The 18,682-nt window shown below is 38.7% G+C and overlaps 1 protein-coding gene across 1 annotated transcript in view; it reads right to left on the minus strand.

Moving 5' to 3' along the window:
* The window catches only part of WDR88 (WD repeat domain 88), a 58,202-nt gene that overhangs the window by 32,526 nt on the left and 6,994 nt on the right, over positions 1-18,682 (minus strand). Inside the window, exons 3-4 of the mRNA XM_036748212.1 lie at positions 5,267-5,355; positions 517-580 (exon numbers count right to left, since the gene is read on the minus strand). Of these exons, the coding sequence (XP_036604107.1) occupies positions 517-580; positions 5,267-5,355 (153 nt within the window). The remainder of the gene's footprint in view (positions 1-516; positions 581-5,266; positions 5,356-18,682) is intronic.

Consider the following 18,682-nt stretch of genomic DNA (forward strand, 5'->3'; position numbering starts at 1 on the left):
GAAATATATATTTGCTCACTCCTGCCTCCATTCTGTTGCTCATAAAGTTTCCCATTTCTGGAATTCCCTCCCTAGTCCCTTCTGTTCATCTAAATTCTTCCCATCCTTTAAAACCCAGCCCAAGTGCCGTCTCCTCTATGAAGCCTTCCTTGACTACTGCCAGACTTATTATTCTTCTCTTTCTCTGAAGTTAAGCACTTGAAACCTGTCCCACCATTTAGCACTTAGCAACTGTCTGTAACTGTTTACTGCTTCATGTATGAATGTCATGTCTCCCTGTTCAGCTCGTCAGGTCCTAGAGAGTCAGGATCTGTTTTGTACTTCTGTTTTCCCTAACACATAACTGAGTACAGAGCTGAACATTTAACATATATTCAACAAAACTCTGTTGATTGTTTGGTCAATATCTATGTTACCATGAAAATAAAGTAAACATCACTATCACTATAGTATACCAAAAGTCCAATCAGAGATAAGCAGGGTATTCCTGAACAAAAGAAAAATAGCAATACAGACCACAACTTGTCCTCTCTCCATATCCCAAGCCTTTATTGTTTTATCATAGGATGATGTAACAACTCTGAAAACAAAAATAAAATCACATGCTTTATTAAATACTGTAAATATTGTATCCCTTGGGACTATATATAGGTACTTAGAGAAGCAGTTTTAATTCTTTATTAAGGATTTTTGTCTCTCAGGAAAAAAAAGTTTGACTTCCTAAACTAGCTGTTTAATCTTGAAGATTATTAGAACCTATGAAAACAACATAGCCAATGTAGTTTTTAATTATATTTATTTTAAAAATTCATTTACAAAATACTGTAGTACTTCATTTTTTTTAGCAAATCTGGGATTTCATTAGTAGAAGGAACTTCCAGTGGGAAATTCCTACTATCAAGGTAGATAAGTACCTGCTTTATAGTTTATAATCGTGGAAAGTTCCCTGAGACACTGAGAAGTAAAGCTACTTGTCCAGGATCATACTGCTAATATGTGTCAGGCAGAACTTAAACCAAGATTTTCCTAAATCTGAGGCTGGCTCTCTACTTAGTACACCATGCTTCATCTCCAGCTGATGTGATTTTAACTCCTCAGTTATCACTAACTTGTCAACAGTCTTTCAGCAGCCATGGTATTTGCCATTCACCATATTAATTCTCCCACCAACTATTTCTTTGACATCTCAATTGCTGATGTTATTAGTAAACTTCTTTCTCACTGATGCTGTGGTGTACAATTACAAATCCTGTTAACCACAAAGCTACATGTTACCCAATAAACTACTACAAACTAGCGTGTTTCTCTTAACAGGAGATCCATACAAACATTCTTCTCCCACAGTTTTTCTAAAACACACACACATACACAAACACTTTCACAGAATCACAGAATACTGGAGCTGGCAAGGGCATGTAGGGATCTAGTCCAGTCTCTTTCTTTCATAGATGCAGATAGTAAAGGCCCAAAGACATGGACCGATTTTCCCATTTAAAACTCACTTAGATTTTTTTTTTGTCGAATCATAACGACTTTATGTTCGTAATGTGGAAACATTGTTTATGATGGATGCTAAAACAGTTGTCATTTTATAATTTCTTTATTCAGAAGACTTTATTTTATAACACATTATAGACAAATTAATCTCAAAGGCAACATAGTAATGTTGCCATTTTCTAGTCTGGCAGCCGCCTGACTTTGTGATTTTATAATTATGACCTTTTCTTGAATCATGTTGGTTTGTTATAATTTGTTATCTACTCTGAAATGGATGCCTATTATGCAAAGCCATTATTTCTTTCTCTACTCACATGTCTATAAGTTTTTTTTATTGGGGAGTAATTGAACAGATGGCTCCTTTTTTCTGACTTTTGTTCTTATTGTACATTTCAAATTGGATGTCCTGTAGGCATCTCAAACTCAACATTTCCAAAGCAGAACTCATTTTCTTTCTCTCCAAACCTACCACTCTTTCAATTTCCCTCTCACTATCCAGGGTGACACCATCCTTCCAGTCACCCAGATTCCCCTCTTCAGTTTCATTCTTGACTCTTCACTCTCATTCACCCCATATATCCAGTCAACTTTTAAAATCTTTCATCTCTATCTCCACAATATCTCTTTAAAGCATCCCTTTCTTTCTACTCACAAAGCTGCCACCATAATAATGGTCCTTATCACCTCTCACCTGGACTATTGTAATAGCCTCTTATTTGGTCTCCCTTCATCAAGCCTTTCCCCTCTCCAATCCATTCCCCATTGAAGTGATTTTCCTAAAGTGCAGTTCTGACTATGTCACCACCACCTTTCCCCCTTCCCCATTTGATAGACTTTCTTATACCTGTTGGATCAAATACAAACTCCTCTGTTTGTCATTGAAAGACCTTTACTACTATCCCAAGTGATTTTTTTTTTCTGACTGTCCCCCATGCCTAGAATTCACTCCCAGATCTCAGCTTATTGGCCTTCTCTGACTTCCTAGTCCCAATTAAAATCCCATCTTCTATAGGAAGCCTTTTCCAACTACTTTTAATTCTAGTGCCTTCCTTCCTTCCTATTCTTCTATATATAGCTTGTCTTTCATATCCCTAGCACTTAGCACAGCATCTGGCATATAGTAGGTATTTAATAAATGTTTATTGACTAACTATCCCCTTCCTACCTTTCCAGTGTTGATACATAGTATTTCCCTCTATGCTCTGTGGTCCAGCCAATCTGACTTTCTTGGTTTTTCTCACAAAGGACACTCCTTATCCCATTTCTTTGCCTTTACACTAGCTGTCCCTCATTCCTAGGATGTATATAACCCTCTCCACATCTGCTCCTTGAAATCCCTGGTTTCCTTCTAAATTCAACTCAACCCTTTCCTGATTCCCCGAGCAGCCAGCACTCTCTCCTAAAACTGAATATCTTATATTCATTTTGTATATGTAAAGAAGTTTGGTCCTTGAAAGTGCAAAGTCTAAATTACTGAAGGGGAACTGATAACAAGGTATTAATAAAACTATAAATATGTAGCCACCTAGGTAATCCTTTTATGAGGTACAGTCTTATTCCCTGAGTGAATTAAGGAACAATGGGACAGAACAAACAGTGATAGACCATGAAGTCCTAGGTGATCTTTAAAAGTAAGTCCAGATGGAATTCAGATTCATAGAGGAACCCAGTGTGTACAAGACATATGGAGCTGGAAAAGGGAAGGCAGCCTCCACAGAGAGCTAGGCCAGGACTCTGGGAGACAAGTCAAAGTCATTTGAGTCTATTGGCAGAAAGTGTGTCAGGACAGATCTTATATATTTCCTTACTGCCTCTTGAACTCCTTCTTGGGAGCCTGAAGCCTTTCTTTCTGGGTAAGGGAAAAGCCTCTTATTTGGTCTCCCTTTCTTTGTTCTAAATGTTTATCTTGTCTTTTGTAAGCAATGTTACTCAGGCATATTTTTTAATAGGAGTGGTACTTATTGGTAATTGGTAATATAGCTAGGATGAGGCACTTGAGAGAAGAGACATTCAACTGAACATTTTGGCCAGAAATACTATCTCTCAAAGGAAGAGAGAAAGGAGGGGGGGAAGGAAGGAAGGAAGAGAGAGAGAGAGGAAGGAAAGAAAGAAAGAAAGAAAAAGAAAGAAAGAGAAAAAGAAAAGGAGGGAGGGAGGGAGGAAGGAAGGAAAGAAGGATAGAAGGAAGGAAGGAAGGAAGGAAGGGAGGAAGGAAGGAAGGAAGGAAGGAAGGAAGGAAGTAAGGATTATGAGTCTTTTGATACAACTTCCCAGGGAAGAGGAGAGTTATATAGGGAAATCCATCTATCTAGGCACTGAGTCAGTAGGGTGAGCAGTAGGGTGAAGGAGGCACAAATAGAAATGGTTAAACAACTCTACTTGCCATACTATCTTACCATTGTGACATATATTCTGTATGTAATGTTGTCTCCTTTGTTTGACTATAAGCTCCTTAAGGTAGAAGACTTTTTTCTGCTTTTTCTTTGTATTCCTAGTACATGACACTAGTAGGTATTTAATAAATATTTGTTGATGGATTATACACTTAAAAAAAAAAAACAAGAATACCCGTATCCTGTGCTGCATATTTCCCATTCCTTCTTGAAAGAAGAATTCCATAATATTTTCTTAGGACTGTCATTCTTAGCTATTACTCCATATAAAACATTTGCTTCCTTTTATACCAATAAGGTAACTCTCTAGTTGTTGGGGTTTTTCGAAGGTTTGTTTCAGCATAAATGGTTATAAATATGTGAGGTAAGTCACCGAATTCATTAAATCTCCTACTTTTAAAAATAATTCTTAGGAGACTAAGTTCTAGTCCTAGCACTGTCATTAACTAGCTATATGAGGCTCCCTTTCTCAATAAATTCCAATAGCTCCCTATCACCTCTAAGATCAAATACAAGGTTCTCTGCTTGGAAATTAAAGTTCTTAATAATTTGGCTTCTTGTTACTTTCTGGTCTTCTTAGACTTTACTCCACACATGCTACAGCCCAGCTGTGCTGTCTTGTTATTCTTTGCACATTCCACCTCCTTCTCTGTGCCTTCAGTCTGACTGTCTCCCATGCCTAGAATGCTCTCCCTCCTTAACTCCACCTCTTAGCTCCCTTGACTTTCTTCAAGACTCTCTCAAATCTACTTTCTGTAAAATGTCTTGCCCAGTTCCCTCTACTGCTAGTGTCCTACCTCTGAGATTACTTCCCACCTACTCCGCATGTAACTAGTTATTGCATCTATCTAGTAATTTACATATCGTCTCCCTCATTAGGATGTGAGTTCCTCAATGGCGAGAGCTGTTTTTACTTTTGTCTTTGTATCCCCAGCATTTAGCCTAGCATATGGTAAATGCTTAATAAATAAATGCTTTTTGATTGATTAATCATGGACAAGTCTCTTTTTCCCTCTGGGCCTTAGTTTCTATCTCTAAAAAATGGGGTAATTGGATTAAATCCAACTCTAATCTTTTTATGTGATCAAATAGAAAATAATATTCAAAAGATAGTTTAGAATGGCTACCTGTTTATAATCATAAACAATGACAATTCCTCGAACATTGATAGAGTATTAACTTTTCAAAGTATTTTTATGGCTATCATCTCCTTTGATCCTCATAACAACAACCCCCACAGGGAACTAACTGCAAAAGGGAGTCAAATTGTCGTTTCTTCCCATTTGTAGAAAAATTTTAGTGATATTAATATTCCATAAACAGCATCATTTTCTTTGTTGTATTTTACTGACCCATAAAAAACAAGTAAAAGTCACCTCTTGCTATCTGCTGTCAGACTGCATTCGGAAATAGGAGCTGTATGACTGTTTTCAAAATCATGAATATTAACTCCTGTGGCAGCATCCTCAAATAAATGAAAGGAAGTGTCATTAGGAAGTGCTTTAATGAAGCTGTTAAAAAGAAAATGCTACACACATTAAACATCTGAACTTTGGTTATTTAAATTAGATTAGTGCTAGAATTGGACTGTGGAGATTCACTTAACCCTTAGAGGTGAAACAATTTTTCAAATTTCTGTTGAGAGTAAGAAGAAAAGAAAAAAGAAAGTAAAGAAAGTGAAAACAATTAGCACTGAGCACAGAAAACACTTCTACAATTATGTGGCAAATAAGAAACTATGATAAGATATGACTAGAGATATTCTGGGCTTTCTGAAAATTATGTAGAAAAGAGATTACATTTGTAATTGTACCTTCTATTTCAATCATTTAAAAAGGTATTTTCGTTTCCAAATAATATTTCTTACATATAGAAGTTCCACTTTAGAGTCTGATAGTTTCTCCAGTTGGCCAAGAATTGTCAGTCCTAACTAAACCTATATGTGATAAGAGGGTAAGTGGGGGGAAGGAGTGTGAACTGAGGCATGATGGTTAGCCTTCTTATCTCTCTATGATCTTTTTTTTAGGTTTTTTTATTTAATATATTTAGTTTTCAGCACTGATTTTCACAAGAGTTTGAATTACAAATTTTCTCCCCATTTCTACCCTCCCCCCACTCCAAGATGGTATATATTCTGGTTGCCCTGTTACCCAGTCAGCCCTCCCTTCTGTCACCCCACTCCCCTCCCATCCCCTTTTCCCTTCCTTTCTTGTAGGGCAAGATAATTCTACACCCCATTGCCTGTGTATCTTATTTTCTAGTTGCATGCAAAAACTTTTTTTTGTTGTTTTTGAACATCTGTTTTTAAAACTTTGAGTTCCAAATTCTCTCCCCTCTTCCCTTCCCACTCACCCTCCCTAAGAAGTCAAGCAATTCAACATAGGCCACATGCGTATCATTATGTTTAATGCTTCCATATTACTCATGTTGTGAAAGACCAATTATATTTTGCTCCTTCCTAACCTATCCCCCTTTATTGAGTTTTCTCCCTTGACCCTGTCCCCTTTCAAAAGTGTTTGTTTTTGAATACCTCCACCCCCATCTGCCCTCCCTTCTATCATCCCCCACTTTTTTTGTCTTCTTCCTCCTTTTTTCCTGTGGGGTAAGATACCCAATTGAGTATGTATGGTATTCCCTCCTCAGGTCAAATCTGATAAGAGCAAGATTTACTCATTCCCCCTCACCTGCCTTCTCTCGTCTTCCTACAGAACTGCTTTTTCTTGCCACTTTTATGCAAGATAATTTACCCCATTCTATCTCTCCCTATCTCCCCCTCTCAATATATTCCTCTCTCATCCCTTAATTTGATTTTATTTCTTTTAGATATCTTCCCTTCATCTTCAACTCACCCTGTGCCCGCTCTCTCTCTCTCTCTCTCTCTCTCTACATATATATATATATATATATACACATACACACACACACATACATATATACATACATACACACTCACATATACATATATATATAAACATATATATATATGCATATTCCCTTCAGCTACCCTAATACTGAGGTCTCATGAATCATACACATCATCTTTCCATGTAGGAATGCAAACAAAACAGTTCAACTTTAGTAAGTCCCTTGCAATTTCTTTTTCTTGTTCTTTTTCTGGATTACCTTTTCATGCTTCTCTTGATTCTTGTGTTCAAAAGTCAAATTTTCTATTCAGCTCTGGTCTTTTCACTGAGAAAGCTTGAAAGTCCTCTATTTTATTGAAAATCCATATTTTGCCTTGGAGCATGATACTCAGTTTTGCTGGGTAGGTGATTCTTGGTTTTAATCCTAGCTCCATTGACCTCCGGAATATCATATTCCAAGCCCTTCGATCTCTTAATGTAGAAGCTGCTAGATCTTGTGTTATTTTGATTATGTTTCCACAATACTCAAATTGTTTCTTTCTGGCTGCTTGCAGTATTTTCTCCTTGATCTGGGAGCTCTGGAATTTGGCAACAATATTCCTAGGAGATTTCTTTTGGGGATCTATTTGAGGAGGCAATTGGTAGATTCCTTCAATTTCTATTTTGCCCTGTGGCTCTAGAATATCAGGGCAGTTCTCCTTGATAATTTCTTGAAAGATGATATCTAGGCTCTTTTTTTGATCATGGCTTTCAGGTGGTCCAATAATTTTAAAATTATCTCTCCTGGATCTATTTTCCAGGTCAGTGGTTTTTCCAATGAGATATTTCACATTGTCTTCCATTTTTTCATTCCTTTGGTTCTGTTTTATAATATCTTGATTTCTCATCAAGTCACTAGCTTCCACTTGCTCCAATCTAATTTTTAAGGTAGTATTTTCTTCAATGGTCTTTTGGACCTCCTTTTCCATTTGGCTAATTCTGCCTTTCAAGGCATTCTTCTCCTCATTGGCTTTTTGGAGCTCTTTTGCCATTTGAGTTAGTCTATTTTTTAAGGTGTTGTTTTCTTCAGTGTATTTTTCAGTATTTTTTTGGGTCTCCTTTAGCAAGTCATTGACTTGTTTTTCATGGTTTTCTCGCATCCTTCTCATTTCTCTTCCCAATTTTTCCTCTACTTCTCTAACTTGCTTTTCCAAATCCTTTTTGAGCTCTTTCATGGCCTGAGACCAGTTCATGTTTTTCTTGGAGACTTTTAGTGTAGGCTCTTTGACTTTGTTGACTTCTTCTGGCTGTATGTTTTGGTCTTCTTTGTCACCAAATAAAGCTTACAAAGTCTGAGACTGAATCTCGGTGCGTTTTCGCTCCCTGGCCATATTCCCAGCCAACTAACTTGACCCTTGAGTTTTTCAGCGGGGTATGACTGCTTGTAGAATTAAGAGAACTATGTCCCAAGCTTGGGGGGATGCACCAGCTCTGCCACACCAGCATTCCTCCTTCCCCAAGAACTGCCAACCCGGATTGGACTTAGATCTTCAGCAGGCTCTTCACTCCTGCTCTGATCTGCCACTTAATTCCTCCCACCAGGTGGGCCTGGGGCCAGAAGCAACTGCAGCTGTAGTTCTGTAGCTGCCCCACCTCCACTGACCCAGGGGTGGTCGCCAAACCACAAACTCCTTTTTTCACTCTGTCCCCAGCAGCACTAACCTTTTCTGTTGTCTTTGGTGTTTGTGGGTTGAGAAGTCTGGTAACTGCTGCAGCTCACTGATTCAGGGTGCTAGGGCACGCTCCACCCGGCTCCTGGTCTGGTTGGTCTGTGCTGCCCACGCTGGGCTCTGCTCCATTCCACTCCGCTCCCAGGTCCGTGCGGGATAGACCTCATCGAGAGACCATCCAGGTTGTCCTGGGCTGGAGCCCTGCTTCCCTCTGCTGTTTTGTGGGTGCTGCTGTTCTAGAATTGGTTCAGAGTCATTTTTATAGGTTTTTGGAGGGACTCAGTGGGGAGCTCACGCTAGTCCCTGCTTTCCAGCCGCCATCTTGGCTCCACCCCCTCTCTATGATCTTTCTACTCCCTTTCCCTAAGTGTTGATGCACAACCTTGTCCATTCTCCCAGAAATAGCCTCAAAGTTTATATGAACCCCTCAGATCATGTGGGCTACCCATTTCTTAAATTTGCGGAAGCAAATAAACTCAGACAGAATCATCTACATGGCCTACTTAGGGGCAGAGCTTCCATCTCTTAAAGCCAGCCTAGACTGATCCCTAAGAAGAACATATGGCTACTTTCCACTCTGCACTGAGAGAAAGTACATTCTCTACCTCTCCAGGAAGAATTGAGCTCAGGTATTTGGCTACAAGATGATGAGTAAAGAAAGAAAGTAGTTATTTAGTAAAGAGAAAAGAGTTATTGTTCCAACATGAAGAATGAGGTCAAAATCTGTTACACAACACAGCATAGACGAAATAGTAAAGTGAAAAATACCATTTCTTCTAAATAAATTTGTTTGGGCAATATCTGACAAAATGTATCTGTAGGAAAAAATGTGGCCATATCTGGTCAAAATAACAAACCACATGATGATAATGGCACTTTACATTTCAACAGGACTTTTAACTTTTTAAAGTTAACTTTTCCAACAACCACATGAGGAATGTAGGGCAGGTTTTATGATCTCCACTTTCATTAAATTCAACAAACATTTGATAAGTGCCTGCTATGTATGAGGTACCATGTTGGGCACTGGGGACACAAAAACAAAAACAAAAACAGCTCCTGCCTTTAAGTAGCTTATATTCTTCTGGAGGATCCAACAAATATAAGGGGAGGAGGGCAGGATTTTAATATACCCTATTGAGTGATGAGCCTGGGCCCAGGCTGCACTCTAGTACCGGCACTCATGCCTGCCTCAAGTCTCTCCCCACTCCAATCCATTCTCCATTCAGCCAGTAAAGTGATTTTCCTAAAATGCAGGTCTGGTCATATCATTCTCTTACTCAACAAACTCAGCTTCCTCTTGCCTGACTCCAGGGGCAAACACAAAATGTTCTATTTGACCTCTCAAAGCCCTTTACCACTTAGCTCCCTCCTACCTTTCCGGTCTTCTTACATTTTACTCCCCAGCACCTACCCTTTGATCCAGTGACATTTGCCTCCTAGCTTCACAGCATGGTTCCACAAACAAGACACTCCATCTCTCAGCTCTAAGCATTTTCTCTGGCTCTCCTCCATTCCTGGAAGACTCTCCCTCCTCCACTTGGAAGACGGACTTCCCTGGCTTTCTTTACATCTCGTAGCTAAGCTTTCCATAACCCTTCTTAATTCCAGAGCTTTCCCTCACGGCTCGTGATCGTTTCAGTCGTGTCTGACTCTTTGTGATCCCATTTGGAGTTTTCTTGGCAAAGATGCTGGAGTGACTTGCCTTTCCTTCTACAGCTCATTTTACAAATTAGAAACAGAGGCAAACAGGGGTAAGTGACTTGCCCAAGATCATAGAGCTAAAAAGGGTCTGAGGCCAGATTTGAACTCATGAAGATGAGTCTTTTTGACTTGAAGCTCAGCACTTTATCCACCGCACCACCTAGCTGCCCCTTCTCATAGCTCACTTTGTATATATTTGCTTGCATGTTGTCTTCCCCATTTGATTGTAAGTTCCTTGAGGGCAGAGACCATCTTTTGCCTCTTTTTGTATCCCTGGGGCTTAGCACAGTGCCTGGAACACCGTAGGTATTTAATAAATGTTTATTAATTGATTTTTTTAAAATCTGCTGATATTGGTATTGAACTGCTTTGCTGATTATGTATACTTTTTTTGGATATGCATATATTATTATGATCAGTGCATATAATATATCCTGCATGTATTTTAAACATATAGTCATTAAAAAGCTATCCAGAATTTGTAGATATGGGTAAATCTGTCCAAATGTGCTCCAGTTAATTTAAGGACAACAAATGTTTAATTGGGGAAAGAATATAAGGGAATTATTTTTGAAAGCCCAGGTTCTAAATATAAAAAAGGAATAAACATAGAGGTGCTAAACTAACTCTAAAATTGTAGCCATAAAAGGTGATCCCTTTACAAAGTATGAACACCTATCTCTGATGGAATTCTAGGAAGCCTGGCCAAGTAGATGAGCAGAAACTTGACCATGCCCTTGAGGTCCTTTAAAAGGCTGAACTGCTAGTACTACAGGAGTCCAAGTTGGGAGCCAGAAGTAGAAGAAGCTAGACCCTGACAAGACAATAGAACCTACAGGGATAGAGATGGGAAAGGCAAAAGAAGTGAGATAGAGCTGGGAGAAGAAGAGCACAAAGGAAGCTGTCACAAATAAAGGGATCAGCACTATGAGAGTGAGGCATGGAGGAACATCAGGACAGGATCTGTGTTGTTTCAAAGTAATTTGAAGGACAAACCACTAACCACAGGGGGTGTTGTGGAGATGGATCAGAAAAGGCTTCCTAAAAAAGGCAGCATTTAAGGAGCATCCTGGAAAAAAGCTGTGATTCTAAAAAGAAGAGATAAGGAAAACATGTATTCAAGGCTTAGGGATCAGCTTGGGCGAAGGCATGTTGAGTTCAAGTTCAGGGAACAGCTAGTACTAGTAAGGCCAGTTTGGCTGAAATGCAGCACTCATGAATGTAAAATGTGATATTGTAGTAGCAATCAGATTTGAAGATCTTTCCCACCCATTAATTGGCCACGTGACCTGCTTATGTCACAGGAAGCCTAAGACATATGTGGTAGGAGGAGCTTCCTGACAGGAAAAGGAAGTTATGTCACAGAAATGCTAATGGCTGCCCTCATGATTGTTAGAACTGAACAGGCTGACTTAGCTGTACTGTGAGTTTGTCTTTGGGGAGATCCCAGCAGGGGGTTGGAGAGGTTTGGGGATGGCAAGTTTCCAGGCTGTGATATGGTGTTTTAAGTACCTTGCTGTTATAATAAAGTGGGCTGACTGGCTGTGGGAGCTGAACATTTGGTTATGGGATATGGTTTTCTGGTGTCTGAATAAATGTTATACTTCTTTTACCTTTTTTATGGAGAGTCTCTCATACTTTGTGATACAGAACTACATAGACATATTCACAATTATCATCGATGTTGTGTTTATTGCCTAACTGTTTCAGATGTAGCATTCAAAAGGTAAATAGGAACCAAGTTCTGGAGGGACTCCAATGCCTGGAGAGTAAGTTTGGATGTTATTCTAGAGGTAATCAGGAACCACTAAAGATTGTTCAGCAAGGGAGTGCCATGGTTATTACCTATGCTTTAGAAAAAATTATTTTGGCAACTGTGTAGGGAAAACGGGAAAAGTTGGAAGGAGGAATTAGGAAACTATTGTAATAGTCTACTCTAAGCAAAAGGAAACAAGGGCCTAAACTAAGAAGATGGCTATACGAGAAAGAAGGAAGCAGGGAAAGGATTGAGACTTGTTGTGGAAAGAGAATCAACAAGACTTGGTAACTGACTGAATGGGAGGAGGTAAAAGTCAAGAATGTGACTTTTATGACTAGAAGGGAGAGTGGAATGAGAGATAATGAGTTATATTTTGGACATGTTGAGTTTGAGATGGAAATATCCAACAGGCAACTGGAGCCCAGGACAGAGATATGAGCTGGATATACAGCTTTAGGAGTCCCCCTCACACACTTTGCTGTCTAATCAAATCAGTTTTCTCATTGTTCCTAACAAACAACACTATCTCCTATCTTCAAACTTCTTGCATTAGCTATCACTCATTGCCTCTTCACTATCACCACCTTTTCTATATGAAGCCATTCCTGATCCTTCAGCTCTTAGTAGCTTCTCGCCCCTCAAAATACCTTAAATTTATTTTGGGTATACTTACACATGATTATATCCCTCAGTAGATATCTTTCTTGAGGACAGAGGTTGTTTCAATTTTTTGTCATTGAATCCCCATTGTTTATCACAATGCTTGACACATAGCAGGCACTTAATAAATGCTTGCTGAATGATTGATTGATCTACATAGAGACGATTATTGAACTGATGAGAATTTATGAAATCACCAAGATAAAAACTGTGGAGAGAGGGAAGCATTCACTCAGTGCACTTGGTGACAAATACACCAAGGAAGGAAATGGATAAAAATCTTTCAAAGGAACACTAATGTTCAGAAAGCAATGTCATGGGAGTCAAGGAAGGAAACATTATCCAAGAGGAGGGAATGGTCAACAGTGTCAAAAACTGTAAGTAGAATAAGGTCTGAAAGGCAATTGAATTTAGCAGTAAAATACTATTGGTATCTTTGGAGAAAACAGTTTTATTCCAGGTTTGGGATTATAAACCAAATTGCCAAGAGCTGAGGAGAGAAAGGGGGGTTGGGATCTCAATGCATTTAAATATGACTTTGTGTAGGAGTCTGACTATGAGGTGATGGCAAGGCCAACTGAAAGTTTGTTTTTTAAATGAGGGAGAATTAATTGGGGGAAAAATCTTTGCATCAAATATTTTTGATAAGGGCCTCACATATAAGATATGTAGTGAATTAACACACACTCATATAATCAAGAGCCATTCCCCTAAAAAGGTCAAAGTACACAAATAATTCCCAAAAGAATTGCAGACTATTGACAATCATATGAAAGAACATTCTAACTCATTAGTATTAAAAGAAATGCAAATTAAAACAATGCTGAGGTTTCCTGTCTCAGCATATTTAAAAAGATGACAAAAGAGAGAAATAGTTGATGTCAGTGGGGGTAGAGGAATACAAACACACTGGAGCGTGTCCAGCGTTGCTGGAACTTTGAATTGATCCACTATTCTGGAAAGCAATCTGGAATTATGCTTTTAAAATGCGACTAAAATGTGTGTATGCTTTGACTCAGAGAGCTTATTGCTAGATATATAGCCCAAAGAAGTCAAAAATACAGAAAGTTATTCTCCAAATTATTCAAATAGTACTTTTTGTAGAAGTAAAGAATTTTAAATTGAGTAGGTGCCCATCTATTGAGGAATGGCTAAACAAATTTGGTATATAAATGTAATGGAATATTATTATACCTCAAGAAATAATAAATAAAAATAATTCAGAAAAACATAGAAAGATATGAGAACTGATACAAAATGAAGCAAGCAAAACCAGGAAAAGAATATGCACAAGAAACCACAACAATGTAAACAGAAGCTACAATAAAATGAAACTGAACATTATGTAATTAATATAATGTCGTTTGTATATAGCAAGCTCCTTAGTGAGGACATCCCTTCTGTCAATGGAAATCAGCCACTGCTCTGCAGTTTACAGTCTTGGAACACTGAAAGTTTAAGGGATTTTTCCCTCTATCTGCCATAGCAGGATGTCTCTCTCTCTCTCCACTGTGTAATTATGGCCAACCCTGGAGATAAGAAAGTATACTGTATTCCCTTCATTGGAGAGCTTGCAGACCATGATTGTGGAAAGTTGCATATGCTGTCAGATGACACTGATGTGTTAGGTTTTTTTCTGAAATTTTTTTAACTTTTATTACAAGGGAAAGCTTTCTGGGAAAGGGAGAAGAGGAATAGGAACATATTTAGAAATTAACGTGATATAAAAACAAGCCTTCAATTTTAAAAAAAAGATAGGGATATTTGTAGATAACAGGGGATAAAACAGTAGATAAAGATTATTGATGGGGGGTAAGGAAGATTATTAATAGTGCAACCTCAGTAAGGAGATAAGGTCAAAGGCACAAACAGAAGAGTTAGCTTTGTGGAGGAGAAAGCGACCTATTTCTCAAAGTGGAGGAAAGGAAGAGAAATGATGAAGAGAGTTTTTGAGATGTGGCATAGGGGAGAAGAGGGGTGGTCTTACAGAGGATGACCTTAATTTTCTTTTTTCTTGCAAGGCAATAGGGGTTAACTGACTTGCCCAGGGTCACATAGCTAGTAAATATCAAGTATCTGAGGCAGGATTTGAACTCAGGTCCTCCTGACTCCGGTGCTCTATCCCCTACACCATCCAGCTGCCCCCTTAAGTTTCTAAGTAAATTTGAAGGTGAAATCCTCTGCTAAGGACAGGGACAAGAGCGACATAAGGGACTTAAGGAATGAGAGGGCTTAGAATAACTTTTATAAAGAGTGTGAGACAGAATCCATCAGGGAAGGGAAAAAAATAGCTATTCAGTAGTAAGGGCCCAAATGAGAGTGGATAGTATAAATTTGTCGTACACCTTGTCAGCATGGTTGAATGAATCTTTCCATCAGTGTTCAGCAACATTTGAGTAGGAGCAATAATAAAGAGAAGACAAAGGAGACATTGGTCCTCATTCTAGCAAGGTCCAAAGAGTTGGTCAGTGGGAGCTGATCAGGAGGCTTGGAGCCATTAGGACAAATTAGGAGAGTGGTATTAGACTGTATATGCCTGGCATATGAATTTGGAAGTCGGCCACTCCTAGAAAGAAATCACTAGCCGGTAAGAGTGGCAAGCTGCAATGGAGCATTGTGTGGGTAAGTGTACATTCATTTTCAAACCTATGGGCTGGCTGCCAGCGGCAGATGGATGAAAGGAAAGCCCCTCCCCTGAGAGAAGAGAAAGCAGCAAGTCCCAGGATGACCTTTCTGAGTACACTGGGAGCTTAGCCTGGCCTTTCTCTAGCACCACCTGCTGCCTAAAACAGGAACAAGCGATGCTAAGATCTATTTTAAATTATGAGTGTAGTAAGAGCAAAGGAAGGTAGGTTAGGTGATGGGAGTAGCCCAAAGATAGAGATTGGCAAGGCACGAATGACAATAGGACAAAAAGAAAGACATTCAAGAATATAGGTCAGCATGAACTTAAAGGTTATTGAGATGGAGCAAAATAAAGGCCATGGGGATTGAAAAGGATGATACATTTGGAGGCCAGGTAATTCTAGGAAACATCAAGACAAGTGTACTGAAATCCCGACGTGTAAAGGCAAGGGTTGGGGTACAGGAGACAACTGTGAGCTAGGTACTCGGTCTCCTTGTGGAAGGAGAGAAACTCATCTGGACACCAGTTATAATAGCTTACATTACTGGTGTGTGCCCAATATAAAGTCAGGAAAGGCAGGATCAGAAGCCAGTTTTCCTGTCATTTTATGGATAAGGATCAGCAAATCTCTAAGGGGATGAGGTAGATGAGGGGATGAGGCATGAAACATACTCGGTTCGAAGTGAGAATCAACAGAGGGGCACATTTTGGATTGGTTAGAGCTGCCTGAAAATGCAATAGGCCGCCTTGTGAGGTAGGAAGGGAATGCTCCATCCCAGAAGGTGCTCATGCAGAAAATGGGTTACAATTTCACAAGGATGTGTTGAGGAAATTCACACATTAGTCAGGGGCTTGGATTATTTCAACTCTAAAGTTCCCTTCCACCTCTAAGATTTTAAAATAAATGTAGGAAATGACCATGATTTTTTTTTAAAAAAAAAGCTATCTATTTAAGGCATTCCACTCCAACAACAGATGGTGGCCAATAGATAAATGCCAACTGTTGACAAATTTCTTCATAATATTGACATTTGGTGATAAATGAGGCAATCTTTAGAAAAAAGTCAGATTTTTAAAAATATTTTATGGTTAATGGTGTTGTTACTGTTGTTTTTTAGAAAATACACTGATGACTTTGGTCATTCTCTTTCTGCCATTTTCTACCCCCTCCTACAGACTGAATGCTTCCTTATGACAAAAAAAAATTAAGGAAACACGTCTGATACAGTCAGCACATTTGACAACATATGCTATGTTCTCCCCTAGTTGTCTCTCACCCCAGCCCGAGGAGGGAAAGGTATGTTTCATAATTGGTTTCCCAAGACCTTCATTGGTTTTTCAGTTTCTCAGAGAATGACAGCCATTTAGGGATCTTTTCATTTATCCATTTTATATATACATAATAGATATGTATGTTTCTATATATATATATAGAATACATATATAAATATATATATATGTTTCTATATATATATAGAATACATATACATATATAAAATTCTTCCAGTTTTTATTTGGCCTTGTAGTAGTTTACATAGATCTCCCCATATTTCTAAGCATCCCTCATATTTGTAAGGCCTGGAGTCAGGAGAAGCTGAATCTGAATCCAGCCTTGGATGCTTAGTAGCTGTGTGATCCTGGGCAAGTCATGTCATCTCCATTTGCCTCAGTTTCCTCGTGTGTAAAACAGGTATCATAACAGCACTTTACTTCCCAGGGTTGTTTGTTGTAAGGATCAAATGAGATAATATTTATAAAGCACTTATTAGCACAGTACCTGGCACAGAGTAAGCACAATATGTCATTCATTTCTCATAGTTTTTTCAGTCATTCCTGAATTGATGAACATTCATTTGGTTTTCATTTCATTTGCTAACATAAAGAGTTGTAGCTATGAATATTTTGATGCATCCTAGATCTCTAAGTCTTTGCCTTCCTTGAGGGCATATGCAGTGGATCAAGGGTAGAGACAGCTCAGTTACTTTTCTTGCATAGTTCCAAATCAAAATCAGAATGATCTAACCACTTTATCACCCCACCAATACTGCATCAGTGTGCCTGTCTTCCCATGCCCCCTTCTAACACTATTGAAATTTTAGTCATCTTTGCCAGTTTGCATGGTATGAGGTGATACCCTCAGGACTGATTTAACTTATATTTCTCTTCTTGTAATTTGGAATATGTATTCATTTGGTTATTTTAGTTTGCATTATCTTTTTGAAAAATGTTCATATTCTTCAACCATTCGTCTATAGGAGAAAGGCAGCTCTCTGTCTCATAGATTTGTGCCATTTGCCTCTACACTTTACCTTTTGTTGGTAATATTTGATACATATATTTTTATACTTAATGTCTCTTCTAATTATCTTCATTGACTTTGTTGGTACAATAAGCCTTTAGAATTTTATGTTACTTACTTTGAGAGGCAACTTGGTAGAGCAGAAAGATTTGGAGTCAGAGGACATAGGGTGAAACCTCACCTCTTCTATCAGTACTACCTGCGTGACCTTAGTTAAGTAAGTTATTCAACCTCTTTGAGTCTCTTTCTTAATCTGTAAAATAAGGACATTGGACTGGATGATCTCTAAGGTCTCTTGCAATTCTAATTTTTTTTTATTTTTTTGAATTCCATATTTAGTAGTTTTTAGTTTTCATTGATTTCCACAAGATTTTGAGTTACAAATTTTCTCCCCATTTCTACCCTCCCCCCACTCCAAGATGGCATATATTCTGACTGCCCCGTTCCCCAATCAGCCCTTCCTTCTGTCACCCCACTCCCCCCATCCCCTTTTCCCTTACTTTCTTGTAGAGCAAGATAGATTTCTATGCCCCATTGCCTATATATCTTGTTTCCCAGTTGTATGCAAAAACAACTTTTTTTTGAGCATCTACTTTTAAAACTTTGAGTTCCAAATTCTCTCCCCTCTTCCCTCCCCACTCACTCTCCCTAAGAAGGCAAGCAATTCAACATAGGCTACACATGTATCATTATGCAAAACACTCCCATAAATAGTCATGTTGTGAAAGACTAACTATATTTCCCTCCATCTTATCCTGTCTCTCTTTATTCAATTTTCTCCCATGATCCTGTTCCTTTTCAAAAGTGTTTACTTTTGATTACTTCTTCCCCCTATTTGCCCTCCCTTCTATCATCCCCCCTTTCTTATCCCCTTCCCCCTATGTTCATGTGGGGTAAGATACCCAGCTGAGTGTGTATGTTATTCCCTCCTCAGGTCAATTCCGATGAAAGCAAGATTCACTCATTCCCCCTTACCTGCCCCCTCTTCCCTTCCTACAGAACTGCTTTTTCTTGCTACTTTCATGTGAAATAATTTACCCCATTCTATCTCTCCCTTTCTCCCTCTCTCAATATATTCCTCTTTCATCCTTTAATTTTATTTTTTTTAGATATCATCCCTTCATATTCAACTCACCCTGAGCCCTCTGTCTATATATATATATATGTATAT

The sequence above is a fragment of the Trichosurus vulpecula genome, chromosome 3 (assembly GCF_011100635.1).
Source record: "Trichosurus vulpecula isolate mTriVul1 chromosome 3, mTriVul1.pri, whole genome shotgun sequence".
Classification (NCBI taxonomy): Eukaryota; Metazoa; Chordata; class Mammalia; order Diprotodontia; family Phalangeridae; genus Trichosurus; species Trichosurus vulpecula.